Below are 22,630 nucleotides of genomic sequence, written 5' to 3'. Positions count from 1 at the left end.
CGTAGTGCGTTATACCCTTTCAATCGTTTCTGTATCCATAGCCACAATGAGGTTGGAGTAAAACTCGGTCGACTTCACAATGCTGTCAATCGATGCGTGCTCATTGACAGTGTGAACGTGGCGCAAAGGCGAAAGGCCTGTCATATCAGGGTGAATCGACATGGCACCGAAGCGGAAAATATTCTGCGTCAAGTTCAAGTACCAGCGTGTATCCGTATTGCCAAACATGACTGAGGGACCGACACGGATCGAGTCTGTAAACGTGCCCTGCACCGGCAGCGAGTCATCGTCCAGCGACTTGAGCACATTGCGTGGCTGGTCGGCCTTCCAAGTCGCGCGAATCACACTGGATAAAAGACGGTACGCAGCTGCGTCCTCGTCCTCTTTTTCAAAGGGCGATGGCGCATGCGTATCGGTCGATACATTGATACGCTCGACAACGAGCACATTTTGCGAGCCTGGCGGCGTAGGGACCAACTCTTCGCCCTCGATCTGAAAACCAAAGCCATGCTCTTTCGCTAACGGAACGAGCAAACGTCGGTAGCGGTCCACGACTTCTGCGACCGACGAGTACACGGCAATGCGGTGGTTGATCATCACTTCCGTTTGCTCCGGGAGGGCATTGACTTTCACGCCGCCACGAATCACATCCATCGCCTGCGTGGTCTTCATAAGGACCTTGGACGTGTAGTCCAGGGCGTCGAGGACATCCGATCGTGCCTGCTCGAGACGCTCCAGTTTGGATGGCTTCGAGGTGAACGACTCCAGAAGACGCTGCCAGCGTGGCATCTGCGCTGTGAGGCGCGACGTATCGCTCAGCAACGCCGCCTCGGCGAGCTCGAGACGGACCAGCGCCTTGCGGAGCTGCGATGGCATACCGGGAGCATCACGCATACACTGCAATTGCTGAACCGATGCACGCGAGGCATCCTGGAGCAAATCAGGGAACGGATGCGCTTCCAAGTAGGCTACGACAAGCGACATGAAGCCAATCGTGGTATGCTCGGGCGGCATAGAAGAGTGGCCGCCCACGCCATGGAACGTCAGCCGGATGTCTGTAGCACCACGCTCCGATACGGACGGCGCGGCAAATGGCATACCGTAGCTGCCAGGGTCGGCTGGCGACACCACAGGCTGGCCTTCATCGACAATCATACCGACACTGAAGGTACCATACTTCTTCTCAAGGAACTTGGCAATGTGCTGGGCACCCTGCTGCCCATTGGATTCCTCGTCGAACCCAAACGCAAGAAGAATGGTGCGCTTCGGCTGGAAACCGCTCTCGAGCAACGATTCGACACTGGACATGATACCGATCAGCCACAATTTGCAGTCCACAGCGCCACGGCCCCATACAGTTTGGTTCTCCAGATCAATATGGCCCGAGAAGGGCGGGAACATCCATTGATCAGCCGTCTCTTCATTCACAGGCACTACATCCTGATGCGCCGTGAGCATAAGTGGCTTCAGGGACGGATCCGTGCCTTCCCATGTGTACACAATGCCATGCTTGTGCACAAACTCCCGTGTCAACGGGCTCGACTTGGCGTGGATGTACGGGTACGCCTTCGTTAGCCACTTGGCGAACGGAGGGAACGCGTGCCATACTTCGTCCTGGTCATCAGGATCAGGCCAGTGGTCACCGACCGTGGTATCGATCTGCACAGCCTCGCTCAGTAGCTCGGTGGACTTCTTGATACTGGGCCTACGAAGATCGAGCCCATGAAAAGCCTTGTCCACATCGTATGCGGGTTCCTGAGGGCACACATCGCTCACACCAGCAAGCCATACGTGCTCATCCACGCGAGGTTGCCAAACGCCTAGCCAGGCACATACACTCACTGTCACAAGTGCGACGAAAAGAAGTGCTCGTGGTCGTGATGTTCGTGCCTTGGCCGCGTGCGGGCGCGACGTAGACAACGGCAAAGTCTGGTACTTGCTCGACATGGAGATGTCTTGCTCTCTTTCGCTCGCTCACGGACGGCGTCGCGGGCTCACACTCGCACCCGAGCCGCGCGGCGTCTTATCACATGGCCAGGCGCCTCCCCCGCAATCGCCTCATCAAAATTGCAAATCTACTACCCCTACGACGACCGTGCGCGCGTGTGGAGACGCTTCCTCAGGCCCCCGGGGAAGCGAGCGACTCGATCGGAGAATGGCTCGCGGCTACGATCAAGTTTGTGAAAAAGTGTGCGCTCTCGATCAGACCATCAATGTTGGTATGTTTATTGACAGTGTCTAGAGTAAGTAGGCACATTTGTACGTACGCAGTTGCTTGGATACAAACATGCCGGTCAGGTCCGGATAGAGTGATTGCGGTCCAAAGCGGAAAATGTTTCGAGTCACTTTCTGAGAGCGTCAGTCGTGCTTTGCCGTATACATACTGTATACCATGCGGTATCCGTGTTGGCAAACAGCGTTGTAGGCGCCACACGCACAGAGTGCTGGTAGTGCCGAGGCGCCGTATCGTGATGCTTGGCTCCGTCGACCGAAGTTCATGCCGCGGCTCGCTCAGGAAGAACGTGCCACGAATCACGTCAGAAAGCAGGTCGTATGCATCAGCATGTTCTCCTTCAATCGGCGACGCGGGCTTCGTATCGATCGTGAAACTTGAGTCAGTGAGGCCGACGTGGGCATACGTCGAGTCCGTCGTCGGCACGACAGAACTTCTCGTACCAGCGACGCAAGCGGGGCAAAGACGCATGGCGGCCCCCCGTCGATACCCACGTCGCATCGAGGCCCTTTTCAGCCCGCTCTAGCTCTTGCAAGGCACGACGCAGATGCTTAGGCATGTGCGGCGCATCGCGAAGGCATTGCAAGTGCTGAAGCGAGGCATGCGAGGCGTCGCCCAGTACGTCGGGGAACGGATGATCTTCCAACGTGGCAATGATGCGCGATGAGTGACCGCCGCGGCTTGAAATAGCCATATGCACGTTCAGCGAGCCTTTTTCTGTCACAGCAACGGTCGCCAGGGGCTGGCCATACGAGCTGGGATCGTCGGCGGGCAGAATCGGTGTGCCTTCGTCCACTGCGTCGTTAGATGGTATATACGTACCGATGAAAGCGACTCCATACTTGCCATATCTGTTCAAGATGACCTTTGAAATGTGGGCAGCGCCCTGATTACCCCCCGATTCTTCGTCAAAGCCGAAACTCAGGAGCACAGTACTCTTGGGCTGGAACCCGCTCGCTATCAGCGTATCGACAGACGACATGATACCGATCACAAACTGCTTGCAGTCCACGGCGCTACGCCCCCAAATCGTTTGCCGTTCAATGTCATTGTGGCCACGTCCATGCGTCGCGCGTCGTAGCCTCCACAGCACAACATCCTGGTGCGCCAGTAAGAGCAATGGCTCAAGAGAGGGGGCCGAGCCTTGCCAAGTGTACAGCAGGCCATGTTGATGAATCACTTCGCGCATTACACGGTCGCCCTGATGGATGTGGAGGAACGCCTGGCGAAGCCAGGTCGCAAATGCGGGGGACCCTTGACTCCACAGCGTATCGTCCTCGTCTGGATCGGGCCATGCATCGCCGACGGTGGTGTCGATTTGCACGGCCTGACTATGACGTTCCACGGTCTCGCGGAGGCCTGGGTACGGAATCGAAGCGCCTCAGACCATCTCTGTAAGATTCAGCGGGGTACTTTGTGGGCAGACAGACGCCCTGCTCGTCATCGGGCAAGAGGGTGTCCAGGTCCAATCGATCTGGACATAGACTCCAGGTCGTGTACAAGGTAAGTATCACGCCTAGAGCCACATTCACAAGCAGGGTCTTCCACGGTGGGGAGGACCTAGGTGGCGGGTGCCTGATGGGAGCGTCCTTCGTCGTGGTCGGAAGCTCGCCCGACGTCATGGGGTACGACGGCGACCATTTGACAAGGTCTATGCAGGGCACAGCGCCTATCAAGCAGACCTCCACTAGGTTTAGCCGTGTTTTTTTTTGGGTCAGCTAAGAAGGGCAAGACATGTACATGATCGTATTCGTAGCGGCAGAGCCATGTATGAGATATGTATAAACTATTAAATCGTGAATACACGAGCCGCGCCAGGCGTACTCGTGGTGTAGGTAAAGTCTAGCTCCCAGATAGGCGAGGGGACAGGAATGCGGGTCTGGGGATTGCACTTGACGTACCGAAGACGGCCAGGTTCACGAGGGGCAGGGGAATCGTCACTGGGGCTGCGCGGAATCGGCGAGCTGGGTGGCGGGATCGAGGGCGCCAAATGGTTGTTGGACATGGGCATGGTGGGCGTTTGCGGCGGCTCCTCGTCGACATCGCAAGGCAGGATCGAAGGGAGCGCCGTGTTGTCCGCGTACTCGTACGAAGTAGGAGGAGACGATACAGTGATGCCGGAGAACATGTGCGAGACAAACGACGCGGCTTCTGATGCCAATGTCTTCGCAGCAGGCTGCCAATCCTCCAAACTTGTCCACGAATCGTCATTCAGCGCAGAGCCGCGCTGGACAGCCGAAAGACGCGACGCCGTCGGCGTCGCGAGCGACGCGGCACGCACCTTGGGCGTAAAGCCAGGCGCCGAAGAAGTAGAGAGAGCGTCCATATCCACGGGCGGCATGTCCAGGGCATACGTCGGCGTAGGCAGCGGCGGAAGCGCTTCCTTCTCGACATGCAAAATACCGAAAAAGTCCTCGACAGGCGTACGACGCACACGCCGTGCACCACGTCGCGCATACCGCGACGACGTATGGTTGCCTGACAACTCAAACACCTGCACATCCCGCGCCGCCTCGTACGTCGCCTGCTCAAAGCTCCATTCAGGAATAAATTCAGGGCGTGGCGTAGGTGGGTTGGCGTCGTCATCGACCCACGCAGAAGCATCGGCCTCGTCCTCGTCGCTCACCCACACACTGTCCTCAGTCGAGAGACCACCTTCCAAGTCGGCCGGCGAGGCCAAGAGCGCAGGCACAGGCGGCTCCTCCATGGAGTAACTTGCCTCAATATCGGGCCATGCAGGCTCGCTCACAATGGGCGTCATAGTGTCCGCCGATGGCGACGTCGTGAAGAGATCCGTCGTATCCCGCGGCGTCGCCGGCTCGCTAGGCGGACGGCGCGGACGAGTGGACAGACCGAGGCTCTCTTGCGACCAGGAGTGAGCGTGAGATGCCGTGATCTCAGCCGACGCGCCAAGCAGCGATGGCACCATGTGCTCAGGCACAGTGCCAGTGCCCTTGTCGTCTGTAGCCGGCGCGTCATCGCCGAGGCCCAAACCGACCAAGGGATCAACGACATCCGAGGCGCCTGCAAACAGAATATCGGCCGTGGACGTATCTGGTGAGCCGGCCGGCGTCGACTCTGTCGCCACAGGCTCACTGGCCTCTGTAGGCAGCACAGTAGGCGTAGGCACTTCTTCTTCGTCCACGGTGGCGACTGCATCGCTGCTCTCCAAGGCCGTGGCAGCCACTTTGTCCGCGGGTGTGAAGACCCAGGGCGCGGAGACCACCGTAGGTGTCGTAGTATCCTTGGAAGATACTGGCTCGTCGGCGTCTTTCGCGACCGGAGCCTGCGCCATACGTAGCTGCTCGCGTGTGAGAGCATGCTGTGACTGCTCAAGCTGTAGGGACGCGTACAGCGCAAGAATCTGCTCGCGCATATCCGATACGAGCTGCACCGCTTCTGGGGTCAGATCCGGCAGCGATTCCGAGTGCGACGGCGTGTGCTTCGACAGCTGGCGTGCAATGTTCTGCGCCCATACCTTGGGATCGTCTTGTTCCGGCAGCTCCGGCAGCTCTGGCACGTCCAGGAGCGAAGACGTGGTGGAGAAACTCGAAGATGGGCTCATGTCCAAACCTGCCTTGTCCGACGTCTGCAGACGCTGACGCAAGGTCTGCATTCGTGCCTGCGCCATCTGGCGCCACATCTTTTCCTTCTCCAGACGCAGCTGCTGGGCTTGAATCGTCTGCTCCAAGTCGCTGCAGCGTGTACGCCAATCGCCAATGTCTTCGCGATACATATCGCGCTCGCCAGACGTGTCCTGCAACTCGACTTGCGTCGCTTCCATCTGCCTCTCCAGCTCAGCAATACGCGCCTCGGCCTTGTCGCGTGCCTGCGTAAGTGTGACGATTTGCGAGCCCATCATCTGACGCATATCATCAAGCTCACGCTGGAGCGCCGTCACCTCATGTAGGTGTCGCTCACGCTGCTCACTCAGCTCGTTCTGCATCTCAGTGAACCGATGCTGCCATGCCTCCAGCATGTAGTCGTCCGAATGAGCCATACGCTTGCGTGGCGTGTGCTCCGCCGAGTCAATGCTGGTCGCGCCGGGCGAATCGGATATATTAGACTCGGGACTGAATAAACTGCCAGCCTGCTCGGACGGCGGCCAGGAAATGGTCGTGGACTGTGCACTGCGCGAGCTCTTTGCCTGGTGCTGATGCGAGGCAGGCGCCTCGTCCAGGGATACAGACGCACGATAAGGAAGACTCGATACACGATGTGCTGCTTTCACGCTAGCGGAGGCTGGGGCCGACGGCCGCGAAGGCGTCGACGACAAGGCCCCCAGGCGCAGAGGACGCAGCTTCGTTTGGCTGGAAGACTCATCGGCCTCAGGCGCTTTGGAGATCAGCGACGTCGATACTTCATCGACTTCTTGCACGGTCGACAATTCCGGCACAGGCGAGGCCTCTGTAGGCGATGTGGGCGTGGCCGAGCGTGGCGTTGCATTGTCCAAGCCCAGCCAGCTGGGCACAGGCGCACGTCGGCGTGACGTCTTGTCGGACGTCGCAGGCGAGGCGCCAGGCTGGTATCGACCCTCGAGCTTCTCCAGCGCTGTGGTACGGTCTGCGTCCGCGTCCGAGTCAGAGTCCAACTCTCCCAGATGCTGCAAGGCCGCTCGCCAGTCGGATGGGATCGGCGGTAGCGGTTTTTGCGAAGCGCGGTGCCCAAACAACTGACTTGCCGGCTCGAGCGACGACATACGAACAGAGTACCGCGAGGACCGAGGACCGCCTGTGCTCAAAGGCTGCCCACTCATTAGCTCGAAGCCTTCGCCCCGTGTGGCTATACTAAACTGACGCGAATGACGGCTTACACGTCGTCGATTCTCAGGCGCCGGCGTAGGTATGATCATCGACGAGCGGCGTGAATCAGACGGGCCGCGAAGCGCAGGGAAGACCGTCGACATGCGCCGCTCGTCGCGTGAAGAGGGGAAAAGAGACTCCAACTGGCCCGGTGTGAGTGTGCGTGACGACCGCCGGCTTGGTGGGTCGGACATGTCCTCGAACCGAATCGATGAGGGACGAGAAAGACGACGCCGTGACTTGTCTGTGGCCCGCACAGCCGACTCACGCGCTACTGTGCCCAGCACATTGGTCGCAGTGAGACTCTGGCGTACAATGGTAGGCTTCTCTGTGCCTTGCACAAGCACAGAGGCCCGGAGCGTACGGGAAGCACGCTTGCTTTGTTCTTGAGCGCGACGCCGTTGGAACTGGCGCAACGCTCGTTTCGCGGAGCGAATTTGGTCTTGACGACCTCGTGGAGCGACGCCATCCATGGTGGAACGTAGCACCCGTGGACGTCCGCGTGCACGTTCAATCTCAATGGCCTCGCCTAGCGCGTATGGCGGGAGTCCCGACACAACTAGCACCTAGGACCAAGGTGGCACTAAGAGGGCTCCCAGAACCACACGCCCAGAGCCCATAGCGAGGCCACTGAAATTCTGCACAAGGCTGCAGAGGGATGTTACATAATGCAGGTGATAGGGCTATGTACGGCGTGCATCCCAGAGCCAAGCTGCATCAAGGGGCACCCTGCAGGAAGGCGCAGCCACGAGGCCAAGCGTGGGGGCCGCCCTATGCGTGCGCCACCTCGACGCGTCGAGGCACACCGAGATCCTCGTGGGGATCGAGGAGCGCTAAGCGGTGTGCCTGCCCCTGCCAGACGACAGAGCCGCCACCCTGATCGATATCGATCTCGAGCGTCTCGGCAAAGTGCTGAAGCACCACATGCGATGCCACAAGGCTGTAGGCACCATACGGTGACGGTGTGGATGACGTGGCACGCCGCTGCCGCCGTGGCGGCACAGGCGAGGGGTGGTACAGGTACCCCGTCTCACTGATAGTGTGAGAACATAGACATAAATACATACGGATGCACGCGCAGCTGTGCTGGATCGAGGGGCATGGTATAATTGCCGGCCCACGTCAAGATGCCTGGCGTGAGTGGGCTGAAGACCTACCGTCGGGAGACAAATGGCGGTAGACAATGGGTGTATCGACCGCATGGATCATATTCCATTCGCCTTGACATGGACTTACCCAGCTCATGCCTTCTTCTTGCATCCGCCGCCACAGCATGTCCCACCCTGCCTGGGCAGACACGTCGCCGTCGGGCCATAACGCAGCGAGGCGGTCCTCGTCCTCTGTCCAGTGCACAGGGCCATGTTCTGGAAGCGGCTCGCCTGCGCTAAGGGAGGCAGCCATAGGATTCGGCACGACGCGTGCATAGAAGAAGTTGAGGAACGGAATAGATTTGAAGCCTGCTAGTGAGTTGCCACAGTACCTACACGACGTCAGGTTTTTAGGTACCGTATCATACAGAAAGAGCTGGCCATGTACATCAATCCAATACCGATAGATCCGTGGAAGCGATCGTCGTGGCGCCGTCGTAGACAGCGCCCGAGCGAAGGTATGTCGTACCCTCATCCACATGATGGACTGCCGCACGGACACAGTCCTCCACCCTCTCCCACGATGGACCGCTTTGGCGTGCGCAACGTGTACTACTTGCGCGTATCCGCCACGACCATCATCTCCATGGTATTGTACCTCGATCAAAGGCATGTCAAGTGGATCAATCGACATCCTGAGCTCCTCCAGCAGGTCGTAGAGCATGACTTGAAGCCACAGTACGTCGACATACGCCCTGACACCAGTCTGCCAAGCCTTCTCTACAAAGAACAGGCTCATACGAAAGGACAGATCCATGTGCAAACGCATGGTACGTGGATGGACCTCTGACAGCAGACTCGTACAAGGTACTTTACTACTTCCAGCCATTGGAACGGTCGCCGACCGTGCTGCGCAAAGTACGCTCGACCCCTGCTCACCACAGTCACGCACACTTCACTTTCCACGCGGCCCGACCTCGGTGGATATTCCACTGACGACCTCTGACAAAATCGATGCCAATGCGCCGCTACCACCCAAGCCATCACAATCGCGCACCACAGTCAAACAGGAATCAGACGACGTAGAAGAGCATGTCATCCCCGAAAGTGATAATGAAGATATACCCACGTCATCGCAGCCCTATACCCTAGATGAAGAGCCGGAAGATACAAGAAAACCATATGTAATAGCATCTGTACGTATGTCTATGGACGCGCTGACACGCAGTACTCGAGTTTCAAGGTGTATGTATGTCATGTCTAACTTCGCCAGTTTCATCAAAGAGCTTGTGGTAGTCGTGGAGCCTAGCGCCGAGGTACTAGCCGCGATGCCGGACCTGTTTGAGGTGGAAGATGATGATTCGTCGAAGAAAGAGCAACGACAACTGTTCAGTGCAGCTCGACGACCCTTTGAGACAGGCGTGGCCCATGCGCAGTTTGGCCGTGCGTCGCATCGTCCACCACCCGCATCGTCTCGACGTGCTGATACACCACTGTTTCGTGGTATGACGGAAGAGCCGGAGTAGCGTATCACTGCACCTGTTTCTTCGCCTGCTCTTCGGCAGCAGCTTCGGCCTCTTCTTCTTCGACCATCTCAAGATCCAATGGATAGGTGAGCAAGGCAGCGACACCACCCAGGCCATTCAATTGACGTCCACTTTCATGAAGAGAGCTAAAGAATACGGAGGTACCGCCATAACTCTTCACTTGCTCACATAAATCAAGCCAACGTTTGCGCATCGTAGGGTGCGTATTGCGCATGAGGGCATCTGATAACAACAACGTTCCGATCGCACCACGGTTCGCTGCAAGGAACACGGCTTTTTCACCGTACCATGCTCGAAGCTCGTCCGATGCGAGCGTGCGAAGAAATTGATCCATCAGCTGGTTCTCCCGGGCAAACTTGGTATTTTGGAGTTGCGCAGAAACTTCAGGGCTCTTTAGCACCTCCATAAGCGAATGCACATGCGGCGTAGCACAGTGCACTTTCAGCAACTTTCGCTTCCCCTCACTGCCCATAAGGATTTTGTCGTTGCGCCTTGTCGCCTCGGCCAGTAAGTAATCATACATGGATTCACGCCAGAAGCCTGGCGAAGCAAGAAGGACAACACGCATTTCCGGGAGCGATAAGAGTTTGATGACGGCATTGTACACTTGTGTATTAAAGCGCTCGGTGAGCTTCGCTGTGCCGCTTGAGGCACTCGCACTGCCATAGCCTGCACCAGCTCGCTTCCGCGGTAATGCGACTTGGATGCGTTGCCGTACAATGGTCATGTGGCTGGTCAGTAGACAAACAATAGCACGTCCTTCACCCAGGATTACAGCGCCAACCTCAGCCGTGTTTCCTGCTTCGCCACTTTCATCCAGAATGTCTAAATGATGCTGATCCCAATGGTCTTTTGTGATCGACAACTTGCGTTGCAACTCAATGTCAAGCGTATGGAACGAGCCTGTACGCACATGATCATTTTCTTCAGCCACACGTCCAGAGATGTGCAGCATAGGCTGGCCTTGACTCGCACCGCTTAATGGCGCTGCCTGGCCTGCTTCGCCAAGAACCAACGAGCTCATCGGTGTCGATGTCTCCGACGGCGGCTCACTGCCCGAGTCCGTCCCGCTGCCTGCGGTATTGGACATGGAATTCCCAGCGCTCATTTCAAAGTCAATCTTTGTCACAGACAGCGTCAATTGCAGCCGCATTCGATGAGATTCAATCGAGCCTGTACTGGATTCGCTCTGAATACGACGCACCGTGGAGGCGCGTACGAGGTCCTCTGGCTGAATCAGGTTATAAAGATGGTATAGATCCTCACTGTGGTATGAGCAGACGCAGATCAACGTACTCGCACTCTGGCATGAGGGTGATCGTGCCACTACCATCACGTTCGAGATGACGCGACAGGATCTTCATGGCGGATGACAAGGTGTCTCAGGTGGTTGTGGAGGGGACGAAGCGTCACTCCGTTGCGATTTGTCAGCGAGGGAGAGAGAACGTCGGGAGGCAGCGGTCGAAGCTCACGTCGGCAGAAGAGGGGAGGTGACACCAAGCTCTGGTAGCTATCGAGCCTGGTGGGCAAGTCAAGAGAGGATAGGCAGGAGGCGTAGAAGCCCAGCGTAATGTCGAAAAAAACTATGTGTCTATATCATAAAAGCGTCATAGGATACAGATACGAGAGCCTTTGGACATAGATGATACATGGTATGCTTTAGGCAAGTAGATCCGAGATCTTCTTCTCCACCGCCGATGCCTCGAGACCATCAATCTCGGCATTCTTCTCAACACCACGCTCTGTTACATTACCGGCATAGCACGTAGGTATAGTGCATCAAGCGCCGTGGTGTTAGTACGCGGCTCGCAAGACAATCCACTAATACATACCGAAACGAACGAACACACGGGCAGGCGTGTTCTGTGCTTCGCGAATCAGGAATGGCAGCGAGGGGTTGCTCGACTTGATCGACTTGTAGTGCGACGACAAGAACTGACTGCCCTTGTGTTAGTACCATAACTCCACCTGCCAAACTACGTACCGAGCACCAGCGCTAGGAGCGCCACTGGGCGACAGATGCAGACGGATTTCCTTCACGGCCGCAGGGAACGCCTTGGTGAATACAGACGCCATGACGTAAGACAGCGAGCTAGCTAAGAAACAAGGACGAGGCGACGGGCGCCCGCCGTGGTTGCACTGGGCCACGTGGCGCCACATGGCTAGTGTACCTCTCATTCAATCTACATATCGCTGACAAGCAACTTGCTGCGAACGCCTTCAAGCTTACAAAGTAAGAGAAAAGGAAGGAGACATACCACTTTTACAACGCGCTGCCATGTGACCGCCTTGGCAGCAGCGCGATCCACTGTAGGAGCAATATCCGACTCGCCGCCTTCGTTCAACAGACGCTCAATCTGTTCACCTGAGAGGTTGGGCACATAAGTAGACGACTTGTCATAGGCTGGTCCTGACTAGCAGAGTTAGACATATGCATCACCCACGTACAATAATGACCTCGTCCAAAACAATAATATGAGCCTCGTGCCATCGACAAGGAAGGCTGGAGAGTGAGCAAAGAAATACGAGTGTGGCACGTACGTTTTGTTGAGCGCATCGAATACAGCCTGGCCTAGCACGCCAGCTTCACGGGGGCCAAGTTGGTGCGTACGTTCTTCGCACTTCTTGATAGCGTTTGCTTCTCGCGCCGCAAGGACGGCGGGCGGGATAGAGGGCACCACGGTGAGCTGCGCCGGCGCGTCTGGCAGCGCCTTGGCAAAGGCCTCTTCCGACAAGACATCGGCCTGGGAGATTTCAGATACGCAAATCATCTTGAAGCCGGACAGCGAGCCAGACGTGGGTGCACGGCCTGTGCCTGCCTCGTACACGGCGGACACGGGCGAATTGCGGAGCGCCGTGGGCAGAGGCGGAGCCTGGCCCGTCTCCAGGACCAACATACCCGATACGTTATCATACGCCCATAGCCGCCCTACCAGGCTGTGAACATGTTTTGTGTAGTCAGGCACATGGAAGGAGGGGTAGGCCACCTCCAACTTCAGTGGCTTGCCCTGGCTCGACTGTAGCAAGTCGTTCCATTTGGACGGGACAGAATTGCTCTGTGTGCCGCGCAACATGCCTTCCGAGGAAATCTGCGCACCCAAAATCACACCACAGCCCAGAGGGAGACGTGTGTGAAAGGTGTAACGGTCCCTGATTGTGACAGCGTTACTCCTACTGCGATGTGGCACGCCCCCGTACCCCATGTGCCACGTGATCACGCGCGAAGCCACCTTGGTGGCCACCGTGCGCACGCCGCCTCCTCGTGTGGGGTGAGAGAGAGATGCGCAGTTCGCCTGGGCGAAACCATGCGAAGCGTGCGAAGCTCGATGCGGACGACCAGGGGGCAAGGTCCGTGTGGCTGCAGTATGCCGCAGACTCGTCCTCGGCCCCTGTTGAGGAAGAGAAGTTCCACTGGAAGAAGCGCGATGCTGCTGCGCATCGCGCTGGTATGTCGCAGGAGGACATGGCACGTCTCGAGGCGGACCGGCGTAAGGAAGCGGAGCGTGAAGTAGAGCGGCTGCAAGCGCGCCGGGCAGAACGAGAGCGTAGGCAGCAGCAGCGGCGCGAAGACGAAGAACGACGTGCACGCCAGGCGGAAGCGGAGGCGATGGCTGATTGGCAAGCGAAAGAAGATGAGTTTATGCTGGCCCAGGCAAAAACACGCGCGATCATTCGTGCGCGTGAGCATCGTGCTAAACCTATTGATTTGCTCGTTCTCTTGCTGCTATGGTCCCATTCTGAACATGAGGAAGACGAAGAAGAGGACGACCAGGACGATGAACAGCCGCCTGGCCAAGTCTTGTCTCGTGCTGACGACGAGGAGATGGATATGGACGTGGATGTGGCGCTAGAGGAGCCTGGGCGTATGATGTCAGCCTTAGCGCCTGCCGACTTGCAAGCCTTGCACGACGATGTAATTCTGCTGGCACGCTGGGAAAAGGAGCCGAGTCGCGCTGCGTACTGGCGTGATGTGCTGCTCCTATGTAATGACATGCTGCAAGGTCCTCAGCATGATGATACCACAGCTCGACTGGACCCCAGCATTCGCGCGGACATTGATGCGATGCTTGCCGACAAGACGCCGGAGGAACTACTCACGTTGCAAACGTCGATCCGCGAGAAACTACGATCGGGCGAGCCGCTCGATGTGGAGTACTGGGAATCGATGCTGCGTCGTCTGGTCGTGGTGCGTAGCCATGCAAAGCTCCGTACGATGTACGATACGATGATGACGATGCGAGTGGCCTCCATGCACCGACGTCAGCGTCAGGCGGCCCAGCAAGAAGCTCTGGCGATGGCCGAGCACGTGCCACAGATCGAAGCACCTGCGAGTGCACGCGATGCATGGATGTCATCGATGGAGCCGCCGGGCCGACCGCCTTCGGAGCTGACAGCGGACGAAAAAGCGTTGCCTTATACCACCTGGCCCGCGATGCAAGCGCGGCTCTGCGACGCACGTCGGCGTGTACTGCAACAGCCGTTTGTCCCACGCGCCACCACGGCCCACATGCTAGTGCCCAGCGACACGGCTGCGGACGCCATGGTCCGTCGAGAGGCAGCGCGTGCGATGGGCGTGCAAGAGGAAGTGTTCAACGAGGATGTGCACCTCACTCAGCAAGCATACCGATGGCAAGACAAGTATCGGCCACGCAAGCCACGCTACTTTAACCGTGTGCATACTGGCTACGAATGGAACAAGTACAACCAAACGCATTACGATGCGGAGCATCCGCCGCCCAAAATCGTGCAAGGCTACAAGTTCAACATCTTTTACCCGGACCTCATAGATCCATCGCACGCGCCGACGTACCGCGTGCTGGCCGATCCGGAGGGACCCGGTGGTACGCAGCTCCTGCGCTTTAGTGCAGGTCCGCCGTACGAGGACGTGGCGTTTCGGATCGTGGAGCGGCCGTGGGACTATTCGTACAAGCGCGGCTTTCGATGTAGTTTTGATCGCGGCGTGCTTCAACTGTATTGTACGTATGCACACCACTCACACAGTCAATTTCAAGCGGCTCAAGTACCGCAAGTAGTGTTGTAGTTCTAGTAGTAGGCGCTTAGCCCGGCACACGCCCAGCTCCGCCACACGTATCGCATTCATCGTTGCCATCAAACAGCGAGAACAGGTCGACATGCTCGCCGGAGCCGCCACAGGTAGGGCATAGCACGCCGCCAATCCGTGGATCGCCCGGCTGGACAATCACCGCGCCGGGTGGCGCGCCGTAGCCAGTCCAGTCGATGGTAGGCCCCATGCGAGGCGGCATTGGCATAGGCATAGGCGCAGGCATAGGCGCAGGCATAGGCATAGGCATCGGAGGGTACATGGGATGAGGCGCAGGAGGCGTGTACGTGGGATAGTCTTGCTGCGGGAGAGCTTGGTCACTTTCCGCATGCGATGCCCAATCGTACCGTGGCGGCGCTGCGCTGTACCGATCCTCGTCGCAGACCGCTTCGTCCGTGAGGCGGTTGGGCACGTGGGGCTGTTGGTACGGCGCTGAAGCGGAGGTCGCGACGGTGTACGGCACAGCCGATGTGGCCGAAGGCAGCGGTGCCTGCAATGTCACGCCTTGCAACAGTGAGTACGATCCAGTTTGTTCGTACGCTTGGCGTAGGACGCCGGCATATTCACGGCCATACTTGCGCCAACATCGTGAGCAGGGCGACGACGGATGTTGGTGCTTGTAGCCGGTATTCAAGCACCGCTCACATCGCGTCCAGTATCGGGGGTATACAAGCATTTTATTGTGATGCAAAAGGGGGTGGCCAGGCCGTGGCTCGTGCGTAGGCAACGGCCCTAAAGGCTCACGATGCGATGAGACACGGGGCGGCAGCGGAGGCGTATGCAACGGCGCACTCGTAGAGGGCATAGGCGCAGCATGGTGCACGGAGTCATCGCCAAACGTATCGGCAAGAACGGACTCGTACGACGGCGGCACGTCGTCCGCCGGAGGAGGCTCGTGCATTCGGTGAGGGGAGCCACGTCCCAGCCGCGCCTCCACGACGCCCGCCGAGGCCCAATGGTCTCTTCGGCCGATGTGGAGACGTCGTGTGCCTTCATGCCTTCGACGCTTAGCAGACCGCCATCATGACGAAGGCTGACGTGCTGGAGGTGCCATCCCCAGCTGACTTCCATGTCCACCTGCGCCAGGGCGAGATGAGCGAGCTGGTCACGCCGCATGTCGCACTAGGCGGTATGGACTTGGCGTATGTCATGCCGAACTTGGTCCCCCCCATCAAGTCGGCAGACGAAGCGATGGCGTACCAGGCCTCGCTGGAGAAACTCGCGCCATCCACGCGCTTCCTTGTGACAATGTACCTTTCCCCTGAACTCACCCCCGACGAAATTCGCAAGGCTGCCAAGGCAGGTGTGCGTGGCGTGAAGAGCTACCCACGCGGCGTGACGACCAACAGCGATGGCGGTATTGAAGACTACGAAATGTACTACCCCGTCTTTGCGGCGATGCAGGAGATGGATATGGTGCTGAACCTGCACGGTGAGCTGCCGAGTGACGCAGAGAAAGGGATCTGTGTCCTCAACGCGGAACCGCTCTTCCTCGCGCACCTGGAAAAAATTCATCGTCAGTTCCCCCAGCTGCGCATCGTGCTGGAGCACGCTACCACGCGCGCAGCTGTCGAGTGTGTTAAGCGTTGCGGCGATACCGTGGCATGCTCCATCACGCCGCACCATCTCCAGCTCATTGTCGACGACTGGGCAGGCAAGCCCTTGCACTTTTGCAAGCCTGTCGCTAAAACGCCAGACGATCGTGCAGCTTTGCGCGAGGTCATCCGCGAGGGACATCCACGCTTCTTCCTGGGCTCGGATTCGGCGCCCCATCCACTCGCATCCAAGTACCCGTCGCCTTCCAGTCGGAATAACTCCACAGAGGACCTCGTAAAGAACTGTGGCTGTGCGGCTGGCGTCTACACACAACCTGTCCTGCTACCCCTCTGCGCCACGCTCCTGGAGTCGTTCGGTGCCCTAGACAAGTTGGCCGGCTACGTGAGCGAAAATGGCCGTCGTTTCTACAAGGAATCGGCTACGCCCGGCCGTACGGTAAAGCTGCGCCGCAGTACTGAGGCCGATGCCCATGTGCCAGCGGCCTACGTACACCCAGCATCGCAAAGCAAGGCGGATGGCGATGCGTCCAAGCTACAGGTAATGCCTTTCATGGCCGGTCAACGCCTCGGGTGGGTCATCGATGCATAGCGTCTATAGTGCCGGTCGTGCCTTTCTTTGTTCGCGCGTACGAAACATGCGCTTCTTTGTCTGGTGCCACGTGCGCAGGTAGGTAGACTGACAGGCACAAAGAACATCGTGCCTTGCGTGCAGCAGCGAGACAAGACCGATCTGTAACGTGGACTACCATGGTGGTACAGGTACAGCGGTGGTTCTTTGCCGCGAGTCCTGCTCGGATTCCACGAGAGGTTTCGCCAGCGGTAGGCGGTATCGCGCTGACGGCATTCGCGCTAGGCACCCTGGCTGGCTTCTGCGTAGGGCAGATCGGCCATGGGATCCCTTCCATGCCATCCCTGCCTGTCGCGCCGGCTTTGTATACCTACCTGCTCGCATGGTCCCTTTTTCATCTGCTGGAATTTGTCGTGACAGCATACTGGAACGAAACGCATCTTCAATCAGATTGTACGTCTCTCTTCATCTCACCTCAGCGTTCCTCTTGCAAAATGGTGTCGAGTACATGGCAGCACATGCATTTGGCGTACTGGAATACATTGTTGAATGGTACATGGTTCCATCGTGGAAGCAGCATACCTCCCTGTATATCATAGGCCTCGCCCTCCTTCTGGTGGGCCAAGCACTACGATCGCTAGCCATGATTCATGCATCGACCAACTTTAGCCATGCCCTGGCATTGACAAAACGAGAAGATCATGTGCTGGTAACTACAGGTGTCTACGCGTATGTACCACTTTTTGCTCACTCGCTAGGTATGCGCGGCATCCTTCGTATGCAGGCTTTTTCTGGTGGGCTATCGGCACGCAAGTGCTGCTAGCCAATCCCTTAGGCCTCCTTCTTTTCGCCTACGCATTGACTCGCTTTTTTACTCGACGCATTCGTGGTACGTATCCTCTCTACGTCTGACGTCCCAGTGGAAGAACAAACCCTTCGCGCATTTTTTGGTAGCGCTTATACCGCGTACGCAGCGCGCGTGCCCAGCGGCGTTCCTTTGGTAGGCTATTGTATCACGTGATCAAACACGACCTCAGGTGTTGGTCTCAGCCTGCGCGCCGTCACGGCCTGTGCCTTTACACCGCAGACGACGTGGGTGTGTGGTGCGCATTACATTAGTATGACGGATTCGTCGATCCAGGTGGTCGTGCGTGTCCGCCCTATGAATGCCAAGGAAGTGTCCCTGCTGGCGCCAGTGGACACAACCAAGGCATTCCAAGGCGATGGCGGCCTCGCGGCCTCGCCCAGCAAAACACAGACAGCCATTGCGGCTATGCGCACCAACTACATCCGTAACATTATTGCGCCTGTGGATGACCGTGTACTAGTGTTTGATCCCTGTGATCCAGATATGTCGCGCGGTGTCAATAGCGCCGATACATCGCGGCCACGCGTGCCTTCCACGCTGCAGTTCCATGGCAATGGACGACGACCACGCGATGTACGCTACGCCTTTGATCGCGTATTTCCTCCGCCCACGACCCAGCGCGAAGTATATCGTGGGACCGTTGAGCCCATGCTGCCGGGAGTGCTCAATGGGTTCAATGCAAGTGTATTTGCCTACGGCGTACGTATTCGCAACGACAAACTGACAAGCAGGCAACAGGATGTGGTAAGACCCATACTATTAGCGGCACAGCCGAGGACCCTGGCTTGATTTTCTTGACCATGCAAGGACTGTATGAGCGCATTAATGCCGATAAGAGTGAGTACGAGACCGATGTACGACTGTCATACTTGGAAATCTACAATGAAACGATCCGGGATTTGCTCTCCGAGACACCGACGCCGCCCGGCCCAGGCTTGGCCTTGCGGGAAGATGCAGCAAGCAAGATCTCAGTAGTCGGCATTACAGAGCATGTGCCCGAGTCGCCCGAGCAGGTTCTTGCGATGATCACGGAAGGCAACAAACGCCGTACACAGAGCCCCACGGAAGCCAATGCAGTGAGCAGTCGTAGTCACGCTGTCCTCCAAGTGAACGTCTCACGTCGGCCACGTACAGCAGATACCGTCGAGGAAATGTGCAGTGCCTCCCTCAACATCATCGACTTGGCCGGCTCGGAACGTGCCTCTGCCACGAACAACCATGGCCTGCGTATGAAGGAAGGTGCGAATATTAATCGCTCGCTTCTCGCACTCGGCAGCTGTATCAATGCCCTATGTCAGTCAGGAGGTGCACGCGGTGCGCGTGGACGTCATATTCCGTACCGGAACAGCAAGCTGACCCGTCTTTTAAAATTCTCTCTGGGTGGTAACTGCAAGACGGTCATGATTGCTTGTGTGAGCCCGTCCAGTGTGCATTACGACGAGACTCACAACACACTAAAATATGCCAACCAAGCCAAAAACATTCAGACCAAAGTCTCGAGAAACTTGCTGCACATTGATCGTCATGTGGCTCAGTACGTCCAGGCGATCGCCTCGCTACGTGCTGAGGTGGCAGAACTGAAAGAGAAGCTCTCACAATCGTCGTCATCTTCGTCGTCCGTGTCGATGGTCAAACGCCAAGTCGAAGTACAAGCTGCCGAGCAGCGATTGCTCACGCAGGTAGAGGCGTCCCAGGCCGCAGCATTGGTGCCTGCCACCTACGGTGCGTCGTGCATAGCCCAAGCAACATGGGATGCGGCACAGGCAGCGTTACCCCGCGCGAGCAGTGATCGTGAAGCAGCGCTGTTCACCAGTATGGCAGAACGATGCCAAGCGCTGCTGCCGGTACCGACATTGGAAGTACCGGCCCTGGTATCGGAGGCGCCGCCGCTAGCAAGCACAGACGATGTATGCGCATCACTGTACGAAGCTACGCATGCCAAGCAAACAGCGATGCTGCAAGCTACTCAGGCGCAGCAAGCGAAAGCGGCGCTGTACAACGCTGTGCATGAAACGTGGGCGCCACGTATGCTCATGTGCATGGAATGGGCCATGCAAGCGGTCCACACGCTACAGACTGCCTCCAAGGATGTACAGGCGGAGACGTGCGAGCCAGACAATATAGCAGCGGCCTTGCAAGACATGGCCGCGCAGGGCCAGCGCATGCTTACGCAACTCAGTGGTGGCTCTGTATCGCCTAGCAAAGAACGGAAAGGACCCCATACCCCTACGCGTGCACGTACACATGCCACGGCATCGCCACGTCGAGTCTCGCGACCCAGTTTGCATGCGCCTCTTGCTCGGCTGACGCGCAAAAGTCCACGTCGTCGTGTACTGCGGCCTAGTGTGTCGCACCCATCTGCGCCACCACCATCCACAGCACGGCGCGCCAGTGATATGGCGTCCACAATACCCGTCAATGATGCGCCGCGGCCCAGCGTGGCGCCCAGATCCAGCATGGCGCCTCGTGCCAGTATAGCACCGCGCCCTAGCGTCGCTCCACGGCCCAGCGTCGTAGCACCAGTGCCGGTAACGCGAGCACCGAGCCAATGGCCAGGTCGGTCAGAGACAATGGCCAGGATGAAGCCGCGGCCGAGCGAGCTGACGGGCCCGAGCCGTCCTGGACGAGGCGCATCCCAGGACTCGGAGAGCGCTCCGTCACGTATGCCACGCCCCTCAGTTTCGACCACCTCTGGACCACGTGCATCCGTGGCGCAGGCAGGGATGCGTCCTACGCAGGCACGCGGCCCTGCACGTGGAAAAATCGATCCCAAGCCCATCACCGAAACGACCGCGGGGGCCACGCAAGCCCTCAAAGAAACGACGGCGCGACGGCCTACGGCCGAGGTGACGGAGCCGCCTACGTCCGCTTCGTCGTCGTCGCCCATACCCAGCGAAGCGGTGCCTCCGCCGGCGGAATTGACGGCGCCCAAACGGGGTCTATTTCAACGTCAGTTCCTCACGCGGCCTGAGCAGGATGAGAGCCATGATGACGACTCTCTGTTGCAAGACACGAGCTCGCTCGCAGACTTGTCGGCGCTTCGTCATGATTTGAATGATGGATTAGGAGATTTTTCAGAAGACATGAGCCCATCTGCACCCATGCCTTCAACGCCACCTACTCATACATTATCTACCTAAGTTGTGACGATGCTATGATTAGTATTGCACGCCCCACTTGCCGGCCCTGTCACGCAAAGCAGCACGATGCGCATGCCGTTGACGTGCATGTCGGATCGTGAAAAGGAGGGCTACAACAACACAGACCACGAAAATGCCTGTAATGCCAATACCAATGTAACCAAAGTAGTCATTGCACCAACGCCACCATAACCACCAGCTGCCCGCCAGACCACCATCATGCGTCGCCGCCTGACGATCAGCCGCTGCAGAACATTGCGAACAATGTTCGCCAATCAATCCTAGAATCTCGATCACAGCCACGATGAAGGCCATGAGGACAGACAAGAGCGTAAGTAAAAGGGCAAAGGGTGTCGTGGAAAGGACCAATTCATGCGCAATGTCTGACTCCCGCGACGTCGTCACTTCCTGATGCGTATCAATCTTGTCAGGCACAGGCTCCCATGGCGAGTACCATTTCGGCATCGCATCCAATTCTTCCCAGGAATAAGCACAAATCATCAGCACAGAATCACAAGAGTCAATGAAGCTCATACCCGCCGTAAATAGGAGCGCTAGTAGCACTATGCTTCCGTTTGAGTTCCCCCCGTTCAGACCACCGCCGGCAATGAGCGCAATGCCCAGGAGCGAGATGGTACTGGCCGTATCAAAGCCAAGACCAAACAAAATACCAATAGGCAGCATCTTCCATGGACGGTCAATGACTTTGAGCAACGGCATAGCCAATCGTGTAAATAGACCGCGGAATTCGGCCGTGGGACGTTTCTCACCGGTAGGCGAGTGGGCCTCGTCGACTTTGTCGGGAAGAGAGGGATCATTAAGCTCGTCCATGACTTTGTGTACTTCTTTTTCATCCATCGCAGGCCTTGTCTCGAAAGGATCGACAAGGTGAATGCCGTGATGCATGGTTGGCGTAGCGGATTCTGTGGTAGCAGGCACGTCCTCTTTTACGTGCGCTTGCGGCGGGGGAGCCAGGTGAGGGATCCCCGCAGGTGCGTCAACCTCGGCGTTGGATTGAGCTTGTGCCTCCGCCTGGGCAATAGCGGCTTCGACGCGCGCCTCGTCTAGTCGTTCTTGGCGACGAACACGGCGCATCTGAAGAAAGCTGTGCACTAAAATGATGGAGTTGATGACACCAATTAAGAAAAGGAACGAGCCGGAGACAGAGGCGCCGATAATGCCACCCACTTCGGATACGGTGTCCATACGTGTATAGGTAATAAAGGATACGGCGACGGCAATCACCACGGCAATCACCACACATGAGTGACCCAGACTGAAAAAGAGGCCGACCGTTACAGGCCGCCGGAAACCACGGCCATCTCTGCGTGGGACGGCCATAATGCGACGTGTGGCATTGTCAATAGCCGAGATGTGATCAGCATCCACGGCATGGCGAAGACCCGTTGTCCAAGCAATCAAAGCAATACTCATAAGTGAGCTCGTTTGACCAGGCCCATCGTCTTCGCCGCTCAGAATACCCGAGGCCTCATGAGATGCATTCGATGGCGGCGCAACACCGTTGTCGTGCTTGATAGTGAACGTGATGGTCGTCGCTACCCAGAGAATAACATTGACTAAGAATAAGGCAGCTAACAGAAGAAATCCCCGAGCTAGAAATGTCAGGCGACGTGGCCGTCGCTCAGCACCCGAAGCACACCCGCGCTTCTGTAGCCAACGCATATATAAGGAGAGAGGCTAGGAAGGGAGAGGCCCAGGGGAATCGGCAAGATGTTCGTCCGACAAAAAAAAAACGCCTGCAAACC

General features: G+C 57.6%; 13 protein-coding genes across 13 annotated transcripts; 4 read left to right on the top strand and 9 right to left on the bottom strand.

The window, feature by feature from the left end:
• Window positions 1-9: 9 nt before the first annotated feature.
• Window positions 10-1,947, bottom strand: Malapachy_0884 (cps1-gly-x carboxypeptidase yscs precursor; the record flags this gene model as incomplete). The annotated part of the gene is made up of 1 exon (XM_018135397.1): window positions 10-1,947. One exon carries the CDS (start codon window positions 1,945-1,947, stop codon window positions 10-12), a length of 1,938 nt encoding a protein of 645 aa, XP_017992254.1.
• A 172-nt stretch (window positions 1,948-2,119) lies between these two features.
• Window positions 2,120-3,422, bottom strand: Malapachy_0891 (carboxypeptidase s; the record flags this gene model as incomplete). The annotated part of the gene is made up of 5 exons (XM_018135403.1): window positions 2,120-2,238; window positions 2,268-2,349; window positions 2,385-2,444; window positions 2,640-3,028; window positions 3,056-3,422. 5 exons carry the CDS (start codon window positions 3,420-3,422, stop codon window positions 2,120-2,122), a joined length of 1,017 nt encoding a protein of 338 aa, XP_017992214.1.
• A 600-nt stretch (window positions 3,423-4,022) lies between these two features.
• On the bottom strand, window positions 4,023-7,508 carry Malapachy_0879 (hypothetical protein; the record flags this gene model as incomplete). Its single annotated transcript, XM_018135392.1, has 1 exon — window positions 4,023-7,508. The coding sequence occupies one exon, from the start codon at window positions 7,506-7,508 to the stop codon at window positions 4,023-4,025; it is 3,486 nt and encodes a 1,161-aa protein (XP_017992753.1).
• Window positions 7,509-7,806: 298 nt separating this feature from the next.
• On the bottom strand, window positions 7,807-8,436 carry Malapachy_0898 (hypothetical protein; the record flags this gene model as incomplete). Its single annotated transcript, XM_018135410.1, has 3 exons — window positions 7,807-8,068; window positions 8,103-8,166; window positions 8,193-8,436. The coding sequence occupies 3 exons, from the start codon at window positions 8,434-8,436 to the stop codon at window positions 7,807-7,809; spliced, it is 570 nt and encodes a 189-aa protein (XP_017992215.1).
• Window positions 8,437-8,706: 270 nt separating this feature from the next.
• On the top strand, window positions 8,707-9,649 carry Malapachy_0850 (hypothetical protein; the record flags this gene model as incomplete). Its single annotated transcript, XM_018135363.1, has 4 exons — window positions 8,707-8,953; window positions 9,009-9,319; window positions 9,352-9,368; window positions 9,397-9,649. The coding sequence occupies 4 exons, from the start codon at window positions 8,707-8,709 to the stop codon at window positions 9,647-9,649; spliced, it is 828 nt and encodes a 275-aa protein (XP_017992648.1).
• A 4-nt stretch (window positions 9,650-9,653) lies between these two features.
• Malapachy_0802 (pelota protein) lies at window positions 9,654-11,034 on the bottom strand (the record flags this gene model as incomplete). The annotated part of the gene is made up of 2 exons (XM_018135315.1): window positions 9,654-10,935; window positions 10,967-11,034. The coding sequence occupies 2 exons, from the start codon at window positions 11,032-11,034 to the stop codon at window positions 9,654-9,656; spliced, it is 1,350 nt and encodes a 449-aa protein (XP_017992507.1).
• Window positions 11,035-11,329: 295 nt separating this feature from the next.
• On the bottom strand, window positions 11,330-11,746 carry Malapachy_0839 (hypothetical protein; the record flags this gene model as incomplete). The annotated part of the gene is made up of 3 exons (XM_018135352.1): window positions 11,330-11,412; window positions 11,503-11,609; window positions 11,655-11,746. The coding sequence occupies 3 exons, from the start codon at window positions 11,744-11,746 to the stop codon at window positions 11,330-11,332; spliced, it is 282 nt and encodes a 93-aa protein (XP_017992539.1).
• A 107-nt stretch (window positions 11,747-11,853) lies between these two features.
• On the bottom strand, window positions 11,854-12,744 carry Malapachy_0837 (hypothetical protein; the record flags this gene model as incomplete). Its single annotated transcript, XM_018135350.1, has 4 exons — window positions 11,854-11,895; window positions 11,929-12,084; window positions 12,119-12,173; window positions 12,212-12,744. The coding sequence occupies 4 exons, from the start codon at window positions 12,742-12,744 to the stop codon at window positions 11,854-11,856; spliced, it is 786 nt and encodes a 261-aa protein (XP_017992547.1).
• Window positions 12,745-12,950: 206 nt separating this feature from the next.
• On the top strand, window positions 12,951-14,703 carry Malapachy_0823 (cactin; the record flags this gene model as incomplete). The annotated part of the gene is made up of 2 exons (XM_018135336.1): window positions 12,951-14,646; window positions 14,672-14,703. The coding sequence occupies 2 exons, from the start codon at window positions 12,951-12,953 to the stop codon at window positions 14,701-14,703; spliced, it is 1,728 nt and encodes a 575-aa protein (XP_017992598.1).
• Window positions 14,704-14,727: 24 nt separating this feature from the next.
• Window positions 14,728-15,633, bottom strand: Malapachy_0835 (hypothetical protein; the record flags this gene model as incomplete). The annotated part of the gene is made up of 1 exon (XM_018135348.1): window positions 14,728-15,633. One exon carries the CDS (start codon window positions 15,631-15,633, stop codon window positions 14,728-14,730), a length of 906 nt encoding a protein of 301 aa, XP_017992545.1.
• A 122-nt stretch (window positions 15,634-15,755) lies between these two features.
• Window positions 15,756-16,877, top strand: Malapachy_0810 (dihydroorotase; the record flags this gene model as incomplete). The annotated part of the gene is made up of 1 exon (XM_018135323.1): window positions 15,756-16,877. One exon carries the CDS (start codon window positions 15,756-15,758, stop codon window positions 16,875-16,877), a length of 1,122 nt encoding a protein of 373 aa, XP_017992460.1.
• A 158-nt stretch (window positions 16,878-17,035) lies between these two features.
• Malapachy_0821 (kinesin-domain-containing protein) lies at window positions 17,036-20,704 on the top strand (the record flags this gene model as incomplete). The annotated part of the gene is made up of 7 exons (XM_018135334.1): window positions 17,036-17,309; window positions 17,336-17,585; window positions 17,615-17,745; window positions 17,777-17,866; window positions 17,894-18,423; window positions 18,456-20,661; window positions 20,697-20,704. The coding sequence occupies 7 exons, from the start codon at window positions 17,036-17,038 to the stop codon at window positions 20,702-20,704; spliced, it is 3,489 nt and encodes a 1,162-aa protein (XP_017992600.1).
• A 178-nt stretch (window positions 20,705-20,882) lies between these two features.
• Window positions 20,883-22,547, bottom strand: Malapachy_0830 (hypothetical protein; the record flags this gene model as incomplete). The annotated part of the gene is made up of 1 exon (XM_018135343.1): window positions 20,883-22,547. The coding sequence occupies one exon, from the start codon at window positions 22,545-22,547 to the stop codon at window positions 20,883-20,885; it is 1,665 nt and encodes a 554-aa protein (XP_017992540.1).
• Between the last annotated feature and the right edge of the window lie 83 nt (window positions 22,548-22,630).

The sequence above is a fragment of the Malassezia pachydermatis genome (assembly GCF_001278385.1).
Source record: "Malassezia pachydermatis strain CBS 1879 chromosome Unknown scaffold3, whole genome shotgun sequence".
NCBI lineage: Eukaryota > Fungi > Basidiomycota > Malasseziomycetes > Malasseziales > Malasseziaceae > Malassezia > Malassezia pachydermatis.
This window is presented reverse-complemented; position numbering and strand designations above follow the sequence as displayed.